The sequence below is a fragment of the Cebus imitator genome, unplaced genomic scaffold, assembly GCF_001604975.1.
Source record: "Cebus imitator isolate Cc_AM_T3 unplaced genomic scaffold, Cebus_imitator-1.0 Scaffold56, whole genome shotgun sequence".
NCBI lineage: Eukaryota > Metazoa > Chordata > Mammalia > Primates > Cebidae > Cebus > Cebus imitator.
In genome coordinates, this window is record NW_016107371.1 from 6,327,822 (window position 1) to 6,346,930 (window position 19,109).

Genomic DNA, 19,109 nt, shown 5'->3' on the forward strand with positions numbered 1-19,109 from the left:
GTGCAGTGGTGTGATCTTGGCTCACTGCAATCTTTGTATCCTGGATTCAGGCGATTCTGCTGGCTCAGCCTCCGAATTAGCTAGGATTATAGGTGCATGCAACCATGCCTGGTTAATTTCTGTATTTTTAGTGGAGATGGGGTTTCATTGTATTTTCCAGCTGGTCTTGAATTTCTGACCTCAAGTGATCTATCCCCTCTCAGTCTCCCAAAGTGCTAGGATTACAGGCATGAGCCACCATGCCTGGCCAACTAGTGATTTTTTGATAGTCACAGTAACTGATTATTCTCGCCCAAAAGATTCCAAACCTTGTTTCTATGCCATTATTAATGTAAACTATTTAATTCCAGCAACCATTTAATTTTGAATTGCCAAAAAATGGAAACAATCAGCTGAGCTTTGACACTGTGAAAACACTGAGGGCAATATTTCTTTAGTGGATAATGTTTCCAAAAATAAATGTGGCCCAATGTTTGCAGACAAAGGTTAGACAAAAATAAATGTGTTACTCAGAAGCCTTACAAAATGGATGCAATTCAGTTTGAATTGACTATTTTCCTTAGACACCTCTATTGTCTATTAGTAACAAGAAGAGGAAAACTTGGTGAATTGTTTCAGAAAATGTGTTTATTAGTTGTTCTCAGCTTAAATGTATCTCACAGCATCAGATGTGTTAGTAGAAAAAGCGCTGAGGAACTAAACAAAAGCACTCCCTGAATGCAAAGATAGATTTACAGTTTCTGGATCAAATAAATGTTTGGAAAAAGGGTACATTTCTAGCCAACACTTTCTAGGAATTCTTTATCATATAACTTTAATGCATTGTAGGCACTTTAGAAGGCATTAAAATAAGTCAACTATGATCATTTTAACACTATGAGTTAACACAGATGCTATATGTTTTATACTAACCTCTTTTAATTTTTTTAACATTTAAAAAAATTCATTTACTTGTTTATGTATTTATTTGTTCTGGGCCCTCTATTTCTTTTTTTAATTTAAATTTTATTTTTACTGACAAATAATTGTATGTATTTATGGAGTAAAACATGATGTTTTGGTACATGTATACACTGAGGAATGATCAAGCTAATTAACATAACCATTACCTCACATACTTGTCACTTCTTTGTGGTAAGAACATTTACAATCCACTTTTTGACAATTTTGAACTATATAATTGATAAATAAAAGTTGCATGTATTTTCAGTATACTACATACCCACCAAGTAAATATTGTCTCATTTTAGAGATCAGAAAATGGAGGCCAAAAAAAGCTGCCCGGATGACTTTTGATACTCAAACACTCCAGGGCATTATATTCAAACATTTTCTGCAAAAGAAATTTTGCTTATAAAGCACATAATGAATGCACTTAACTGAGTCTTGTCCATCAAAGGAGAAAGAAGAAATTAAAGTTTAATCAATCAATTGTGTCTTCAGCACTGCGATCTTTGTTTGTATATTGAGGATCTAATGTAATTCTTTCTCTATTGTGGTGAAATAGACACAGTTCTCTTGACTTTATACATGATGAGACAGCTTCATAAAAGTTAAATTAGTTGCAATATTATATTCAGGCTCTTTCCAGAAATGAGTGGGTCAGATTGAAACCAAGAGACCTTTAGGATCAATTAAAATGTTGGGCTTTTTGGATGATGACACAGCTTGTGTTTTTGAAGACCTGTAGAATATCTATATTTGAGCTTTAACATATACATTGTAGAATATGTGATGTATTTATTGTGGTATGTTGATTTTGAACTCTTTGATTACATATAAATTTATAAGTAAAATATTTATATATATTCCTTCAATAAATAATACATTTATATGATAAATTTTTGATCATAAAATAAGCTTTACCCATGTGTTTTAGAATTTGAATAAAAGTTCATTTTAATAACTGTTATTTAATCTAGTATTAGGCTATTAGCCATTTGAAATTTAAAATTCACCATAGCCAAAGACTATGGCTCCAGTGAAAATAAAGATATGGAGATAATGAAAATCTTGATGAAAACCTTATGAGAGGCACTTTCCATTTTTGTGTCTCTCATGAGCCCCAGAATAACTGAATATTTAGTTAGAATACTTAACAGTAAGATTAAAGAAAAGAAATTAACAAGAAGCAAATAAAATCTATGGTCATGAGAGCATAGAACCCACTGGAAAATTTGGTAATGCCCTTAAATTAAGATTGCAAATCCCATAGTTAAATCAGGATTCATTTTAGAGTTATGTCATTCAAAGGAAAAGAGATGTCTAGAGGCTGGAATATTTAGACAAATTCAATTTCTATGATTATTATTACTATTTGTTGAATATACTACATCATAGAATAGACACAGTTACCTTTTTCACTTCCTGAATGGATACTAAGGGTAGCATCTATCATGGCTATCCTCGTTTTTCAAAAGATGTTTCTTAAATTGAACAGATGTTTGCTTGCCTGATATTACACCCAAAGTTCAAACCTAGCCAGGATATTTACTTTTAAAGTCATGCCTTCTTCCTCTAAAAGCTTAAAGACACATTTATTAGGCAAATACTCAGAATAGAAGTCAAATTATGATAAGTACGCAGACATATGAGCTCTGTGAGAATCACTAGGGCTTGACGTCTCTAAAATCATGGAAAAAAAACCACTATTCTACTCCATGTGCTTTAAGTCTCAGGATGATAAGAAAAATATGTTTTCAATCTTTCCCAAAATCTATTCAGCTCAATATAGGATAGATATGTCTCGTATTAATACTTAATTTTTAAATACTCATGAGCTCTATTAAAATTCTCTGGCAAAATACTACCATGCTTTCCTTCCAGTGGACTCTAATTCAAGATTTTGGCAGGGTCTGACTGATTAGCAGGTTTTTCCTTTCCCAATCACATTACTGAGCACACCCAAATGGAGCTCTGGGAACTCACTGTTTAAAAATTATTGCTTTACAAAGTATATTAAAGGCTTGTTTAGACTATCTAAAGAAGATATAACTTGAAGTAATGGAGTGTAATAGAGAAATGTGAAATGTCTTTAAAACAAGATCACTTAATATGGAATTATCTTCCCTATTCATAGCTATACATGAAAGTATGAAATTGAACAATTTGTCACATAGCTCAAATCCACTTTTAAATTAAAGGAGCCACCACATGTGTACATTGCATATGCTCACTGAACCACTTCATGAATGGTCACATAAGCCACAGCTTAATAACAGCAACTTTCAGACATAAGTGGTATTCTTTTACACTCATCTATTTACAATTCCACCTTCACTCAGGGAAAGGCTGATTAGAGAAATACAGAAAATGATTTTAAGTTCCAAACTTTGAAGAGCTGTACTGAAGCTCACTAGAGGTTCTGCTTGAAGGGAACAGGTGCAAGCAGAGGCACTTATTCAATAATTGTTGGGTGGATGGATGGATGGATAGGCAGATATATGCCTTCTAAAGAAATATAGGCTTGTAGATATTCCCAAAGGTTAAATGGCTCCAGACATTCTAGTGATATCAAACATTTGTATTTCCACTGTCACTAAGACACCGCAGAATTAATGTACCTAAATACCCTGGTTAAATCTATCCTGCACAGGACTAAGCACAAGTGATTTTAATGAATATTTTTAAAAACAACAATCCTGTCTCACTCATAATACTTGTTGCAAACAGTCTGTGTCCTTTTCTATGCAACTCACAATTCCCTATTCCATTTCCTCAAAAATGAAATAATAAATATTAGTTTAAAAACATAAATCCTCCTGAAACTCTCCCAGCGCTATGAACTAATCTTTAACATTGGTGAATCTCTGTCTTACATGGTTAAGTGTCTAATACCATAATGCCAATTATTTATTCACGACAGTATCATGGATTCTATCTAAGTTAAAAAGACAAAGAAAGAATAAATTAGAAAGCTCTTTTAGAAAGACATTGTGGATTCACAAATGTAAGCTTATAAATACATTCTTCAGTTAGAAACATGAGAAAATAATCAACAGAACTTCATAAATGATTCTAACCATAAAGTTTCTGCTGTTTTTTTTTTATACTGCAATCAATGCCCTGTGGAAACTATATTATTTACTTGCTCTTAGAAGATAAAATATTAACAATACCCAAGTGAGGAAGACATTCTTACCACCTTCTTGAGTGCAAAGGTTGAAAAGGTTATGGACTGTGTCCATCAGCTCCAGTTGCTGCCTCTGAAGGATAGTGTTGTTGGTGGTAGCTCTGCTTAACTGCTTTTCCAGCTCGTAGATTATATATGTTTGACGAGTAACCAAGCTTTGAAGGTTCTCTTTCTCTTCCTTTAAGGTGTCCAACTCTTTCTTGTGTTTTCCTTCCATTTCTAAGATTTTATGTTCTAATAAACTACAAGGAAGTGAAAACAAAACTTAGATTTGAAAATGTTATAAAAAAAAAAAAAAAAAAAAAAACCCTTGTAATTCAATTGGTTCCAGAATTTATTTAAGATGAGACATTTTAATCAGGTATTTCACTGTAAAAATATTTTTAAGTGAGAGACTTAAGAATATACATTTTTAGGAGTTATACGTATAACATGTCAAATGGAAAATTATTAAACCAGATATTATCAGAGTAATGTTTGCTTTTAACTATAATTTAGTTTCTTAGTTTCCTTGGGTGTATCTTGTATCCAAGGCAGCTGACTTACACCCAAATAGCTATACTATGAAGAAGTTATAGTGTAACATTCACTAAGGAAATGGACCTAACAGAAAACAGAATAGTTCAGGAAAAAAAATAAACAACATGTAGAGACTATTTTTTATTCACTTTGCTTCATTCATTTGGAGTTCTCAAAACATTAACATTGATTAAGTTTCACAATATTTCTGTGGGATCAAGAATAGTATATTGACTATCTGCAAAATCAGGAATAAAGAGAAAATATGAAATAATCAGAAACACAAAGATTTATGTACAATGATGTTAAAACAGCAAAAAAAAAAACACCTTTATGTTGAAACTGTTGAAAATATTTTAAATAATTTTAAGTATATTAGAAAATCCTCAAAATATGTTAGGTTAAAAAAAGAAAAAAACAGCAATATACATTCTCAACCACACATACTTACAAAACCAATACTACATTGACACAGTAACAGGAGCAGAAAATAATCTATCTAAAGTCACAATGTATTCTTATGATTTTTGATGCCTGGTCCTGTATCATAACCACTAGCTTCCTCTATTTCTCAACTCAAACTTCAGGATGAGGCTTAACGACACAACAAGTTCCCAAATCACTGTATAAATGGTAAGAAAAGGAAGACTCCAGTAGGCTGATGGCATGGTTTTAAAAAAGGAGTTGGGATGCTTTGTTTGCAGTGCTGCAATCTTTAGCTGAGACCCTTCCCACTCCCTGAGCTCTTTACAGAATATTCCCCTTGGATATTGCACATTAAAAATGATAGAGAATGCAGAAGCACTCTTGGAGCCTAGCAACTGACTGGAAATCAAAAGCATTTACATTTTATGGAGTGTCTAATATACTAGTATTCCTCAGGGGAAAGGCTTACTCAGTTTTCTCAGTTCAGTTTTCAGAAGGTTCAACCCGTCCTTAGTTTACAAGGTGTTATTAAAATGCCACATACCAGAATGGGCACTTAATTTACCTTGGAGAAATAAAGCACTGAATCATTCCTTTCACAAAGGGGACACTAGGGAGTGTTTTAGATTCAATACCTAAATTATAAAATAGAGTATGTTTGAAGAGCCAAATCTTCCAACACCAGGTACTGGAAGACAAACTGTAACATCTGATTGTCTTTACACAGATTAAGAAGTGTGGCCCAGGCTTAAAAGGCAGAAAAGATTGTGAGGGAATGGAGAGAAGTCCATGTGGCAGAAGCAGTGCCCTCCTGGTAGATGCCAGAAAGCTTGTGGATGGGGTGGATATGGCAGAACATGGTAGATGGTGACGATAAAATCAATAACAATACTCATGATACCTCTCATTTATTACACAGTTGCCATGTCTCACGTGCTGTTTTAAGTGGCTATGAGTTCAATTATGCCCCTCCCATGCTTGCCCCCCACACACAAAAATTATGTGTTGAAGTCCCAACCTCCAGGACTTCAAGAATGTGGCCTTATTTAGACACAGTCGTTGCAGATGTAATTAGTTAAGATGAGATCATGCTGGAGGAGTGTGAGCTTTTAATCAATATGATTGGTGTCCTTATAAAAAAGGGAAAACGTGGAGAGACAGATCAGATGTGTGCACAGGGAGAAGGCTGTGTATAGACTGGAGCAATGTTGCTGCAAGCCAAGAAACTACTGGCAGGTAGGAGAGGGATCTGGAACAGAGTCTCCCCTAGTGCCTTCTCAGGGAGCCTGGCGCTGCAGGCACCTTGATCCTTGATCTGGGACTTTAAGCATCCAGAATATTAAGAGAATAAATTTCCATTGTTTAAAAGAAGAGGAAGAAGGAAAGGAAGTGTGGCCAGAACTGCTCCTGGGCATTCCAGATCTTTGCCAACAAACCTGCAAGAATATGGCAGGAAAGTTGCCCGTGAAATCAGCCTGAAAAGTACCTGGAGGCTTCTAAGACTCTACTAATTTATAATACCTTTAGTAGTGTGCCCAGATTCACATAGGAAAGGTTCTCATTGACAGTGATTAGCAGAAACTGTGTGACTTCTGCAAGAGAAGAAAAGTCCCGTTTCTGTTTTGAATTGCTTTCATTCTACTGACAGCAAGAGAGAAAGAAGTCCCGCCCTGTACTGATCATAAAGTAAACCCAATTTACACAGAGCTTGAGTATAGTAATATAGGGAAACTGTGATGATCACTTATTTTTTTTATTCTTTTGGAAATGAAAAACGTAGGCAAGGAAAGCAGAGAAAGAAGAAAAACAGTATCTGTAAGGGTAGGTATGATTGATCTTTTACCATTTTTTTCTTCGCCACAACCTTCTTGTTGGAGAAGTTCGTGGTAAAACAAAAACAAAAACAAAAATCTCTATTGTCCTTACTGGTTAAAAGTTTCATTCCACCTACTGATTAGGTAAGTGATTAGTGTACTTGCTGCAGATGTCAAAGGAGGTCTTCTCTGTGCCCATTAATTTTTGGCCTTCAGATCTGAGAATTAACAACAACCAGGGTCTTAGCTTATTCTCAGTTTACTTTTTATTTACTTTGGTCGGAACTCCTGGGTAATGATCAGAGGCAAGATGCCCATAATTTAGAGTTGTTAACTTATAAGAAAATTGTCATTTAAATTCATAGGAGTTATAGTCTACTAGCGAGAAAACTTAGCATTACCTATTATACTGACAGTCATGTATATATCAAAATTTGAAAGTTATAGTCCTATAATACTTGATAAAAATTTTGAATTACCATTTTGTCCTTCAAATAAGGTGAGCACTGGCCTTGCAGTTTTCCTAATCAGTAGGTAACATTCTGGTTTGGAAAATATCATGTTATAATTTGTATTTATTAGTTAAGTGCCAATAATTCTGTAAAATATAAAATGACACTATTCCTACTCTAAGCGTTTATTTTTAGAGAATAAAAACCTCAAATGAAAATGCAGAAGCTATAAGAAACTTCTGTTTCAGACATAATACTTTTTTAAATTTTTGCATCAGTATTTTTCTACTTTTTATTTTTGATGTATTCCTTATTCAAGAGGACATAGGCACAGAAATGGCAACTATCTGATATGTCTGTAAAGAAGGTGGGCTTGTTTGTTTTGTTTTTCAGGATAATTTGGAAAGAGCTGAGAATGAAAAGTTGATCAAAGAAGTCCGGGTACCAAAGGAAACAATTCTAGATGCTGGCTTGTGGAAAAGATCTGCATTTTCAGAGTAAAAGGAATATATAATATGTACAATATATAATATAACATACATTAGCATGTTGGACAGAACATTAATTTTCGTAATTCATCAAACAAACTTTAACGTTCCCTTACTAACAGGTATTGAAAGATACAAATATAGCTTGTCATCTTAGAGTTAATTCTCATGTAAAATGAAAAAGAGGCTGTCCATGGAACTAAGAAGCCTACTTTACCTCACAGACATTCCACAGGATTTGGAAACCCAAGTAATATGCATAGCAACTACAAGCAAATTGGAAACGTGTTACATTGTTTCTCGAATGGCAGGTCTTACCACTTAATTATCTCTTCTTGTCATTTTCTCACCACATTTCTTCACTCAGAGTGCCCTTAATAACATTTGTACTTCAGTAATTATCTACTAACTTTATTTATTAGGGACATTTTTTATATTAATGACAACTGTTTAGACTTTTTCAGGCAAGACAGCTCTCTTCTTGACCTTTCCATTTCTTTTGACTACACTCATCCCTTTTTTTCATCTTCTTTTCATATTTGGCTTCCAAAGATTGCTCTCTTTTCTTTGATTCCTTCCATATATTGGCTAGTATCTACTTTGGAAGTCAGCCCTTCCTTGTCATTATTTCCCAAATGGCTTTAATGTAAACCTCACTTGCCAGAAAACTCTATATACCATTACTACTTACCATATTCTTGTAACACACCATTATAGTTATGTAGCATTTTAAAACTTGTATCTCTTTTGATTCTTAAAGCAATATAGTTAATATAGCCTGAGTAAATGTTACAGACCCTTATGGACAGGTAAGAATCAAAATGTTTTCTTCAAAATCATGCAGATATTAAGTGTCAGAACCAGGATAAAAAGCTATGTCTTCTAAATTGCTAGACTGGAAATCTACTCAAGACATACCACTGCTGTGTCAATGAATATCCTATAATCTCACCTCTTGGACTTAATCACTACCTATTTCTTCCACTCATCATGTTACACCAAGAACGAAGACACTACCTTTACATCTCCTTAGTATTTATTTGTTGCTCTCCATTTAGTTATTCTGGGAGCTTATCTTTCAAAATATTTGAACTTGTTTATCTTTCTCATGTATAAAAACAGAATTACTTGGTCAAGACAATTTTTAACATCTGGACTAGAATTTTCTTCAATAGTACGCTGCCTTAATACCGCTTCCATTAAATTTATTTTTAAATTTTAATTACATTTTTAATATACTGCTCATATTTCATTTTGTCCCTGAAGCCCTTCATTGATTCTTTACCATTTTCCCTATCCAGGTCTGTTGGGAGGGCCACCTCGCTAGCATGGAGAATTTTATATAGAGATGTTGATTTGAGAAGAACATTGCAGCCCCAGTGTCCTAAAGTTAGGTAGTCGAAGTAATCAGATTTTCCCTGATGACAGTCTCAGCAACACGTTTAGCTTAGGTTTGCATTTTCAGCACAAAGCCTGGATGGTGACTATACACCAGTGCACCGTTTCCTAGAGCGTATTCAGTATATTCCTTCAAGCAAAATAAGAGTTTCATTGTTAAGATATAAGGAAGCCTATATTAAACAAACAGTTTTTATTAAGATGCATCTTTTAGGATTAGGGTTCCATGAAACAGCTATTTATGAAACCGTGCATCTAAATCTATACAAATTGAGCTAGAAATCCAAAGAGAGAGTTTCTCACAGGAGTCTCAGGACTTCCTGTTTCCCATCTTTCTGGAAACAGTTTGAGAAGAGACATGCATAGAATTCTGGCACTTAGCTTCTATTTGAGGCAGAGGTGCACATTAATAAATAAAATAAACAAAATAATCTATGCCTTGAACTTTAGCAAAAGATTCTAAATGAGTGCACACCAAGTCCTGTTTGAAGTTTTTGGTAGACATTCTCCCAACCCTGGTTTTACAACCTTCTCCAACATCTTATTGGAAATATTTCAAATCATTGAACACATCTTGAAACTTTCACAGAAAAAGATATCCCTTTCAAATTGTTTCCCACAATAGAGTTCTTAACATAGCAGCCAATGAATTCAGAGTGGTGACAGTTGCCTAAGCTCTATGAGTGTAAATATAGCCCTTCAAACAAGGAAAGATGTTGAAAATATAGAAACCTGAGTTGTATCTACCTGAACCTACTTACAGATGTTTCAATATCTCCCACTATTTTCAATATGTATGGTGTCAACATGTGTTGCAAATACGGGTTTGTAAAGAGTGATTTTTCTCCCCATTTAAATACACACATATTTAGTTCAGGTTAAATTTATAATTTACATGTCTAATTGGAACGCAGTAAATTTTCTCTCAAAATTTGAAATCATATTTGTTTGGTCATTCATATTTGGAGCAGAAACATAGATACTATAAGTAAATATTAGCAAATAAATGTAAAATTTGGGATAAGGAACAATGAACTAAATGTGTTGTAGAAACCAGCAATTAATAAGAAAAAAGATCGACACATTTCATAACAAAGAAATGTAATGCTTCTATTAAAAAATAAGTTGAACAACAAATAACAAACTAGAGAAAATATTTGTAACATATATTACAAAGTTTTAATATCCATTAAAGAGCTCATATGAGTTAATTTTAAAAGGGATAAACAATATAATAGAAAAAATGCTAAACATACACAAATAGGCTAGTAGGTAGTCACAGAAAAAGAAATCTAGTCACAGAAGAAATGCAAATGGTCAATACACATAAAAACATGCACAGCCTAACTTCTCAAGGAGCCGAGATTAATTAGAGGGCTTACAAAGTTTTGGGAAATTTGAAAGCCCAGGCACTCTTAGGGAGAATATAAAATTGGAAGATAACTTGTGAATAACTATAAAAAATTTAAATCATCACATCAACAATTATAGTTTTGATAAATTATATATTTATTAACATAATTATATTAGATTATAATAACAGTGCATCTATAAAAATAGACTGATATTCATTCTTGAAAATAAATGAGGTATATCTGTATATGGTTATATGTGTAATATGTGCATGATAAATTATTATAAATAGTAGAAAAAAGCCCAACATTAAAGTAATCTATACATATATGCACACGTCAGATAAACAAGCACTTGTGCATGTAGCAATTAGGTAGGAGTGTGTCTGTAAACACAAACATAAATATGCACACTCTATATACACACGTTAGTATATTTATAAAAAAAATCTGGAAGAGTAAGCACTGAACTTACTCTTAATCATCTCTTAATGATGATTCTCTGCAAGCAGGTGGTATGGTGTAGGAGTGTGGAATTAGGGGAACTCTGACTTACAACTGTATATGCATGTATATAATTTAATATACATGTATATACATCAAGTTTGTCTTGTTTTTATTTATCATAAAAATGGAAGAAACAGTCATAGGTGTAGGATGGCCTGCACAAATGCTATCTAGAAATTTTAAAGGTGGGCTGAATTAGTGAACCTCAGAGTATACAATAGTAACACTGTGTGCCATGCAATGGGATTTTGGCAATGCAGAACAGTGGTGTGAACACAATCTCTATTTTATTTATGTTAAAAATGAATGGATTTACAATATTTAATGTAAGCAATATAATTTGTCTTTTCCACTAAAAGTATTATTATTATTATTGTACTTTAAGTTCTGGGTACACGTGCAGAATGTGCAGGTTTGTTCCATAGGTATACATGTACCATGGTGGTTTGCTGCATCCATCACCCTGTCATCTACCTTAGGTATTTCTCCTAGTGCTATCCCTTCCCTAGCCCTCCATCCCTAACAGGCTCCAGTGTATGATATTCCCCTCCCTGTGTACATGTGTTCTCATTGTTCAACTCCCACTTATGAGTGAGAACATGGGGAAGTTGGTTTTCTGCTCTTGTGTTAGTTTGTTGAGAATGATGGTTTCCAGCTTCAACCATGTCCTTGCAAAGGACATGAACTCATCCTTTTTTGTGGCTGCATTGTATTCCATGGTGTATATGTGCCACATTTTCTTTATCTAGTCTATCACTGATGGGCATTTCAGTTGGTTCCAAGTCTTTCCCATTGTGAACAGTGCCACAATAAACATACATGTGCATGTATCTTTATAATACGTGAGTCTCTGTGTGTCATGTGGATAAATGGCATTTGTTGGGTTAGAGTTACTGGGACATTTCCCAGTTCCTTATTCATTTATCATTCAAAAACGTTCAATCCTAAATATGCTTATGTGTAGAAAGTTTTGCCCAGGAGCAGGAAGACAATGAAAATAAAACACAGTCTGTGTGTTCTAGAAGGCCACGGCCTAATAGTATGGATATGGATAAATATGCACACACACAAACACATATATATTATAACGTGATCAGATAAGTGAAATTGTGCGGAGAAAACAGGTAGAGTGCTATTACATAGGTTGTAATGAGTAAATCTATCTGGTAGAGCCAGAGATGGATTGTTAGAAAAGCTGGTACATGCAATGAGTTTCCAAGGATTAATAGAAATTTGTGAGTTAAATAAGGAATGTCAGGCAGACATCACACATGTCTGAAATAACATGTGTTCAGTGTCATACTAACAACTAACACAATTAAACACTGCTCTTCATGTCAGGAACTGTTCTCAGTGACTTGTTCACATCAACTCAATCTTCCCTTTAACTTCGTACAATTATTGTCATTCTTATGTTACAAATTAGGAAGCCAAAGCACATAGAGTCTAAAGAGGTTGCAGAAAGTCACACAAATAATATGTGACTCAGTTGATTATCCCAGGAATCAAGGAAAAGTGAAGCCAGGCAGCCTGGCCTCAGAGCTCATGCTCTTAGCTATTAGGTGTATCCTCTAAAAAATAAAAAATAAGACTCTTGGAAGTAAGTATGCAAAAGTAACATTATAATTATCATGGACTGTATCCTGTGCTAAAGAACTTGAACTTTCTTCAATCACTTATAGAGAATCATCATGTGATTGAGAGGAAATTAATAGAGAAAAATAGTCTGACTTGCATTTTAGCAAGCACAGCTTCTGGATAAGGATTGGAGTGGCACATAGCTTAAAACACAGAGGTCACTGTGTGGCCTAGACAAGAATTCATGGCAGTTTGACCTAAGACATAGTCGGTGGGAATGGAAAGGATGGGATGGATTAGAAAAATACTTAAAGATGGAATTGATAGCATCAACAGTGAGTGGTGAGTTGTGGGGGATTAGGGAAAGGGAAGAATTAAAATGACACTTAGATTTCCAATTTCATCAGAATTGTATTTCATGCCAAGATACTATGGTTATTATAAGAGAATAAAAATGCTATATGTTATTAAATAATTTAAAAAAATTAAAAGGGAAAAACGGTAATGTTCTAGTCTGTAGGTATTCCATTTACAAGTAAAAGACTAGAACATAAATTCAAAAAGTAACCTTTTTAATCCTTGTTATAAACAACTAATATAATTCAGCCCAGTTTAACATTCAAAGTTAGCAAGTTACTTTAGCATTCTGTAAATAAGTTATCAAATGAAAGATAGCTTTAATTTAAAAGACCATGATTTAACTTTTAATTTATTTAGGCATATTAAGTATTAAACATCAATACTGTATTTTATTACAGGAATCAGTAAGGCATAATTTGATATCTTGAAGTTGCACATACTTCAATCACTTAAAATTAATTAACGTAATAACTTCCCATAACTCCAGCTAGAAGACAGATGAGCATGTCAAATATGTTCAGTGAATTCCCAAGGTAAATAAATAGTTTGTATCTTCTGCTCTAATATTAGAAGGACTAAATAGTGACCTATATAGTGACAGGCCAAAAACAAATGGTCTACCCCTTTCTTCAAATGAATATCTGTTTGTTTTCAGACCATAACTTGACAACTACATCAATTATACTTGAGGCCTCATCATGTTGCAAAAATATTTTTATAACAATTAAGGCAGAGAATCATCATGAACTTGAACCCTAATTTTGCTACACCATTAGCTGTTTGGACATGAGCAACTTACTTGATTTCTGTGAGCCTCAGGGCTTTTTTAATGTGTAAAATAGAAATAATAATACATACTTTGCAGAAATGGTTGGAGGATTAGAAATTGTAAGTTAAAGCACCTGGCACAGATGTTTACATTGTAGTAGATAGCTAGGTGGCAGCTCGTATTGCTCAGACTATGTAGGAATGGCCATCACATGTCTCATTTCAGTTCACTCTGAATGATCTTACTGAGGACTTCCTTAATCTTCACTCTGCACACTCAACACAATCAAGAAAACCCATGTGCTCCATCTTTGTATACATGGAGTGTTGATTTCCCTTCCTGTATACCCTGGTGATGCAGAAGGGCTCCTGGAATATTCTTTTGTCTGGCTGCGCTTCCACCTTGGGAAAAGTTGGGGTTAAGTCAAAGCTGGGCAGGTGCTGGGAAAACTGGCCAGTTGCCCAAACCTTCTCACCAGCAGACCTAGTCTCACATGTGGTTCAACTGAAGAAAATTGCTTTAGGACATCATTACCTGTACACCTCTCCTCCATTGTTTTAGAAAGCCGTAGGAAATATACTGGAGGAAACTAGTAAAAGTTTACAGTTTTGTGTCTTACTCTGTGCTCATAACACTCCTTTTGTGAGCAGGTAAAGTATTAATGTTTCCCATTTACTTAGGTTCTTGGTTATGTAATTCCAAATATATGGGTGAGTTACAGATTTCTTGCTCCTAAGTGTTGTCTCTTTGAGATAAGAAACAAAACCAGGTTTTAAGATTCCGGTAGCATCCAACAAAAGAAAAACATATTGCCTAAAGCGAGCAAACTGGAAGCTTTCTAGAGTGACTCCCTCTGGACTGCTAGGAAAACAAACAGCAGAGCAAATGTTGCTAATCTTGTTTCTGCTTTGTTCTTCTGGCCATGTAGGGGATAGAGAAGTGAATCTAATGAGGCCAGAAATCCGTTTCCAATCCTACAAGTGATGCATTTAATTTGTCAGGATGTAAATCAGCAGGACCTCTCAGCATGTTTGTGTAGTATAATCCTAACCATAAAATATTCCTCCTCATTTTGCCAAAGCAGTGGTGGACCTTCCTAAGGGCCAGCTCACTGACTTGGCGGCTGAAGCCCCATCATAGTCAAAGCTGGTAAGTCCCACACCCAGACACAACCCCTGACATTCCTTCGGGAGGAAGCAAAGCTTAATTTAGATAATCCCCCCTGCAAAGTGTATTAGCTGATCCAAACCAGACCTGACCAACTAAAGGCATGTTGTTGCTGCATTTCAGAGATGCCTTAATGTAGAAATAGCTTCTTGTTGCAAATGGAGGATTAAGATTCATATAAGAAATAACTAGTGATAATCAATAAACTATTTTTTAAAACACAAACAGCTTCTTGCCTGACTTTGACCCTCTCTCTACTTAAATAGCAGGAGCACATTTCTTTATGGCGATAGAAATTGTATGGCAGTGCTCCTCTGATTCCATTGCACATATGAAAATAAACAATAACAATAAACAGAATAGGGAAAGTATGCTATGTATCACAAATGGGTATTTTTTGTTTAAAGAAAGAAAAACCCTTCTTTTTTTAAAGTGGTGTATGGAAGACTATGTCTAGTTTAAGAATAGATGTTCTTAAAAAAAAAAAAAAAAGAATAGATGTTCTGCCAATGGTCCATTACACACATTAGGCCCTTAGAGAAGCAGACAGACAGCAATTGATAGAAAAATATTCCAGAACCTCATGTGAGATAATTCCGTATTTGAGGGCTCCATGATCAAAAAAGAAAGAGATGTGGAATGGGAGTATAAGATACATGTAAGTTTTTGTCCATGTGAACACAGAAGTGAATTTCCAATTAAAATCTAAATCTCTGAACTTGCAGTAAAATACCTATATTACTAGAAAAGGAAATTGCTATAATGATGAAAAAATTAACATTAACAATAAATGATGTGGTTTACACATGTAAGAAAACCTGAGTTTTCTGTTGAAATTAGAATTTAATGAAGGGGGATTAATTCATCAGCAGAAGGCACGAATATGTTTGGTATCAGAAGCCAGATTCCTTTCAGATACTATAAGACATGGAGAAGCCCCTTCTATTTGATACAGAATGAAGCTCTTTTGAGAGCTTGCACCCTAACTTACTTATACTGATGGAATAGAGAGAACAACTTTTAAGCAGTTTACCTTTAAAATATAACAATTCTCTTTTTTTCCCATTTATTTATTTTATTGCATTTTAGGTTTTGGGGTACATGTGAAGAACATGCAAAATTGTTGCATAGGTACATACGTGGCAGTGTGATTTGCTGCCTTCCTCCCTATCACCTACATCTGGCATTTCTCCCTTTGCTATCTCTCCCCAGCTCCCCACCCCCCACCGTTCCTCCCCTATTTCCCCCCAACTGACCCCAGTGTGTAGTGCTCCCCTCCCTGTGTCCATAATGAGAATTCTATAGTATGAAATGATACCAGATACTGAATAAAAATCATGATGGGAAGATAAAATCTGAAATGATCCAGAACAAAGGTAGAAAGGTTACCTTTTTAAGAAAGAAAGAAAAGAAAGACAGAAAGACAAGAAAGGCCAGAAAGAAAGAAAGACAAGAAAGACCAGAAAGAGAGAGAGAAAAGAAAGAAAGAAGAAAGAATGAAAGAAAGAAAGAAAGAAAGAAAGAAAGAAAGAAAGGAAGGAAGGAAGGAAAGAAAGGAAGAAAGAAAAAGAAAAAGAAAGAGAGAGAGAAAGAGAGAAATAAATATATAAATATGGGAAGGAAAGAAAAAAGAGAAAGTGACAGAGTACCTGAGTACAAGTAATGCCTAAGGATGGCATTTGTTTTTGCAGTTAGGGAGATTTTTCAGGCCTCCCAGTTTATGTTATGGTATCCTGACAGCTCCAGGGTCAAATACAGACAGAGATAATGCACAGATCAGAAGAGGAAGAACTAAAGAACGCAAATTTACACTGGCAAATCTTTTAGAGATAAGTTAGGTGGTAACATAACGACTGAGAGATGGCTTCAAACTACCTTAGCTTATACCTGTAAAATGAAATATGCAGTCATTAAGAATATTAGAGAATATTTTATTAATGTGAAATGCTATCTATCTCCAAAGAAATCAGACTTCCAGACTGTGTGTAAGGTATGATAGAACTTTTTGTGAAAATGTCATTTATATATAATATGCAGCAAAACCTATAGCTCCTTCTGCATAAAGCTATGGTTTTTAATTTTCTTGTGTTTTTTGTCCTTCTCCTATAATAAATATGCTCTTTGTATAATCATAAAACTAAATAACAACTCAGAAAAATAAGAGAAAATTGTCATTGTTTTATTTATCCATGATTCCTGGACAAAAACCTCACAAATAGCATTTTGAAATGTGACTGTAAATGTCGTTCAATTTTGGTGACAAAATTAAACCATGAAGGGATGACCCTAGATTAAGGGATGGTTGAAGTAAAACATACCTGTTACATACATGTATAGGTCTGGTTACTATGAAATTGCAGTGGAATAAATGGTATATTTCAACAGGTTTCAATTCTAGAACATTTAATCATGCAATCAGGGTCAAGTCCTGTCAAGTTTATGTATAGTTATACAGTTAACCCCATGCCACAGTGCAAGGATAAGTAAATGCAACACTTACAAATACAAGTCGTGCATCATGAGTGACCTCTTTCAGAGTCTAAACCAGCAGCCAGGTTTGTGTTTTTCATGCAGAAATTTAATTGTAATTGTTAGCATTATGCTCTACTTTGAGCATGAAGTTGGTAAATTCTTTTAGTTTGCAGATAGTATGAAGAGGCCATGTGTTATAGTGGAAAGATGAGGACTAGCAAGCTGTGCGACCTTGGACAGGTCACTCCCTTCCACTGAGTCTCTGTTTCCTCACTTTTAAAGAATAGAACTAGCATTCCTCTTAGGTGCCTTACTGGTTTGAAATATGAAGTTCCACCAACTCAATGACATTTAACCACTTTCTATCAGTACAATGGTCTTTACCTCAAAATTATGCATAGGAACTGAAACTTCTTTAAGCTATCCAAATACCCAGGAGAAATTTAATTTAATACAAGAAACTTGTCCTATGGAAGTCAGTGCTTTGAATTGTTCATCATCAGTGTTAATGACTTCAGAATAATATAGTCTTTCACTATCCCAGCTCTCAAGATGTCTAAGTTCCAATTCAATCAACTGAAATGATTCATTATTTATAAAACAAACCGGTGTGGTGACATCTATAAAGCTATAAAGAAATTGACTATGTCCAAAGTAAATGGCTTTAAAGGAAAATTAGAAACAAACACTTGATCCGCTCTAGGGGTGAATTATTTTCTAGAAAAAATATACATTTTGCTTCTTTCTAGTACTATCTTTCTGAATTCAGCAACCCTGTAAAAGCCTAATAACTAGGGGGTGGTGTGGGAATTCAAGTGGCACTATTCTCTTCTCTGTTGTTATAGGTTTTGATTCTGCTGAAAAATGTTAATATTTTGTGTAAATGAATTTAGCCATAGAATCAAATTTTTGTAGATATGGTGAGATTTAAACAACTATTAGAAAAATTGATGCTGAAAGTTATAAAAAGCAAATATTTCAAGAGTATCAGCAACAGTACTAATTTATTATTGACATGCTAGCTGTATTTACCTTAAGCTCTCCTTTCTTTTTATATTAAAATTAATTCAGCTCTGTATTTCATTTTTGTAAACCACCTCGACCTTATTTGTTTAAGAGTTGGCAGAGAGGTGAAGGATATAAATAAGTATACACAGAAACATTTTTGGAATAAAGCAATCCTTACCTGTTTTTCTCATGTATCTTCAAGATTTCATTTGTCTGTTGAAGAAGTTGCTTTTCTAGCTTGTAGGTTGATAATGAATTCTCCAGCAACTGTATCTCAAGTCGAGAAGTTTGATTTAGTACCTTAAGATAAAAGATGAAAATATTTCAAACTTCAATCACAAATCAAAGAACTTTTTTCAGTTTGTCTTTAAATAATATTTCTTCAAAAATAATTAAACAAATGGTTTACATTTTACCAACTAATATTTTACATGCCTTTCAGATGTCATTTTGGTTTGAGACTGAGATTGCAATTGAACAAACATATTGAGATTTCAATGTTTGTGCCCTAAAATCCTAGAATATTCTCCTGGGATAGTTGCTTCATATACTTTATCTCCAATATCTGTAAGTGCAAGGTTAGTATTAGTACAAAGTCTTAGATATTGTGGATAATTAAGAATAACTAATAGGCATTTAAAACACCTGCGTTGATCCATCCCCTGAC

At 34.2% G+C, this 19,109-nt stretch overlaps 1 protein-coding gene across 5 annotated transcripts in view; it reads right to left on the reverse strand.

Moving 5' to 3' along the window:
* ANGPT1 (angiopoietin 1) overlaps positions 1 to 19,109 on the reverse strand; it is a 246,594-nt gene that overhangs the window by 66,012 nt on the left and 161,473 nt on the right. For 4 of the 5 annotated variants that reach the window (XM_037738709.1, XM_037738708.1, XM_037738707.1 and 1 more), the window contains exons 3-4: positions 18,621 to 18,742; positions 4,142 to 4,374 (exon numbers count right to left, since the gene is read on the reverse strand). In XM_037738709.1, coding sequence (XP_037594637.1) covers positions 4,142 to 4,374; positions 18,621 to 18,742 — 355 coding nt within the window. The remainder of the gene's footprint in view (positions 1 to 4,141; positions 4,375 to 18,620; positions 18,743 to 19,109) is intronic. The other variant, XM_017528999.2, reaches the window with a different exon arrangement.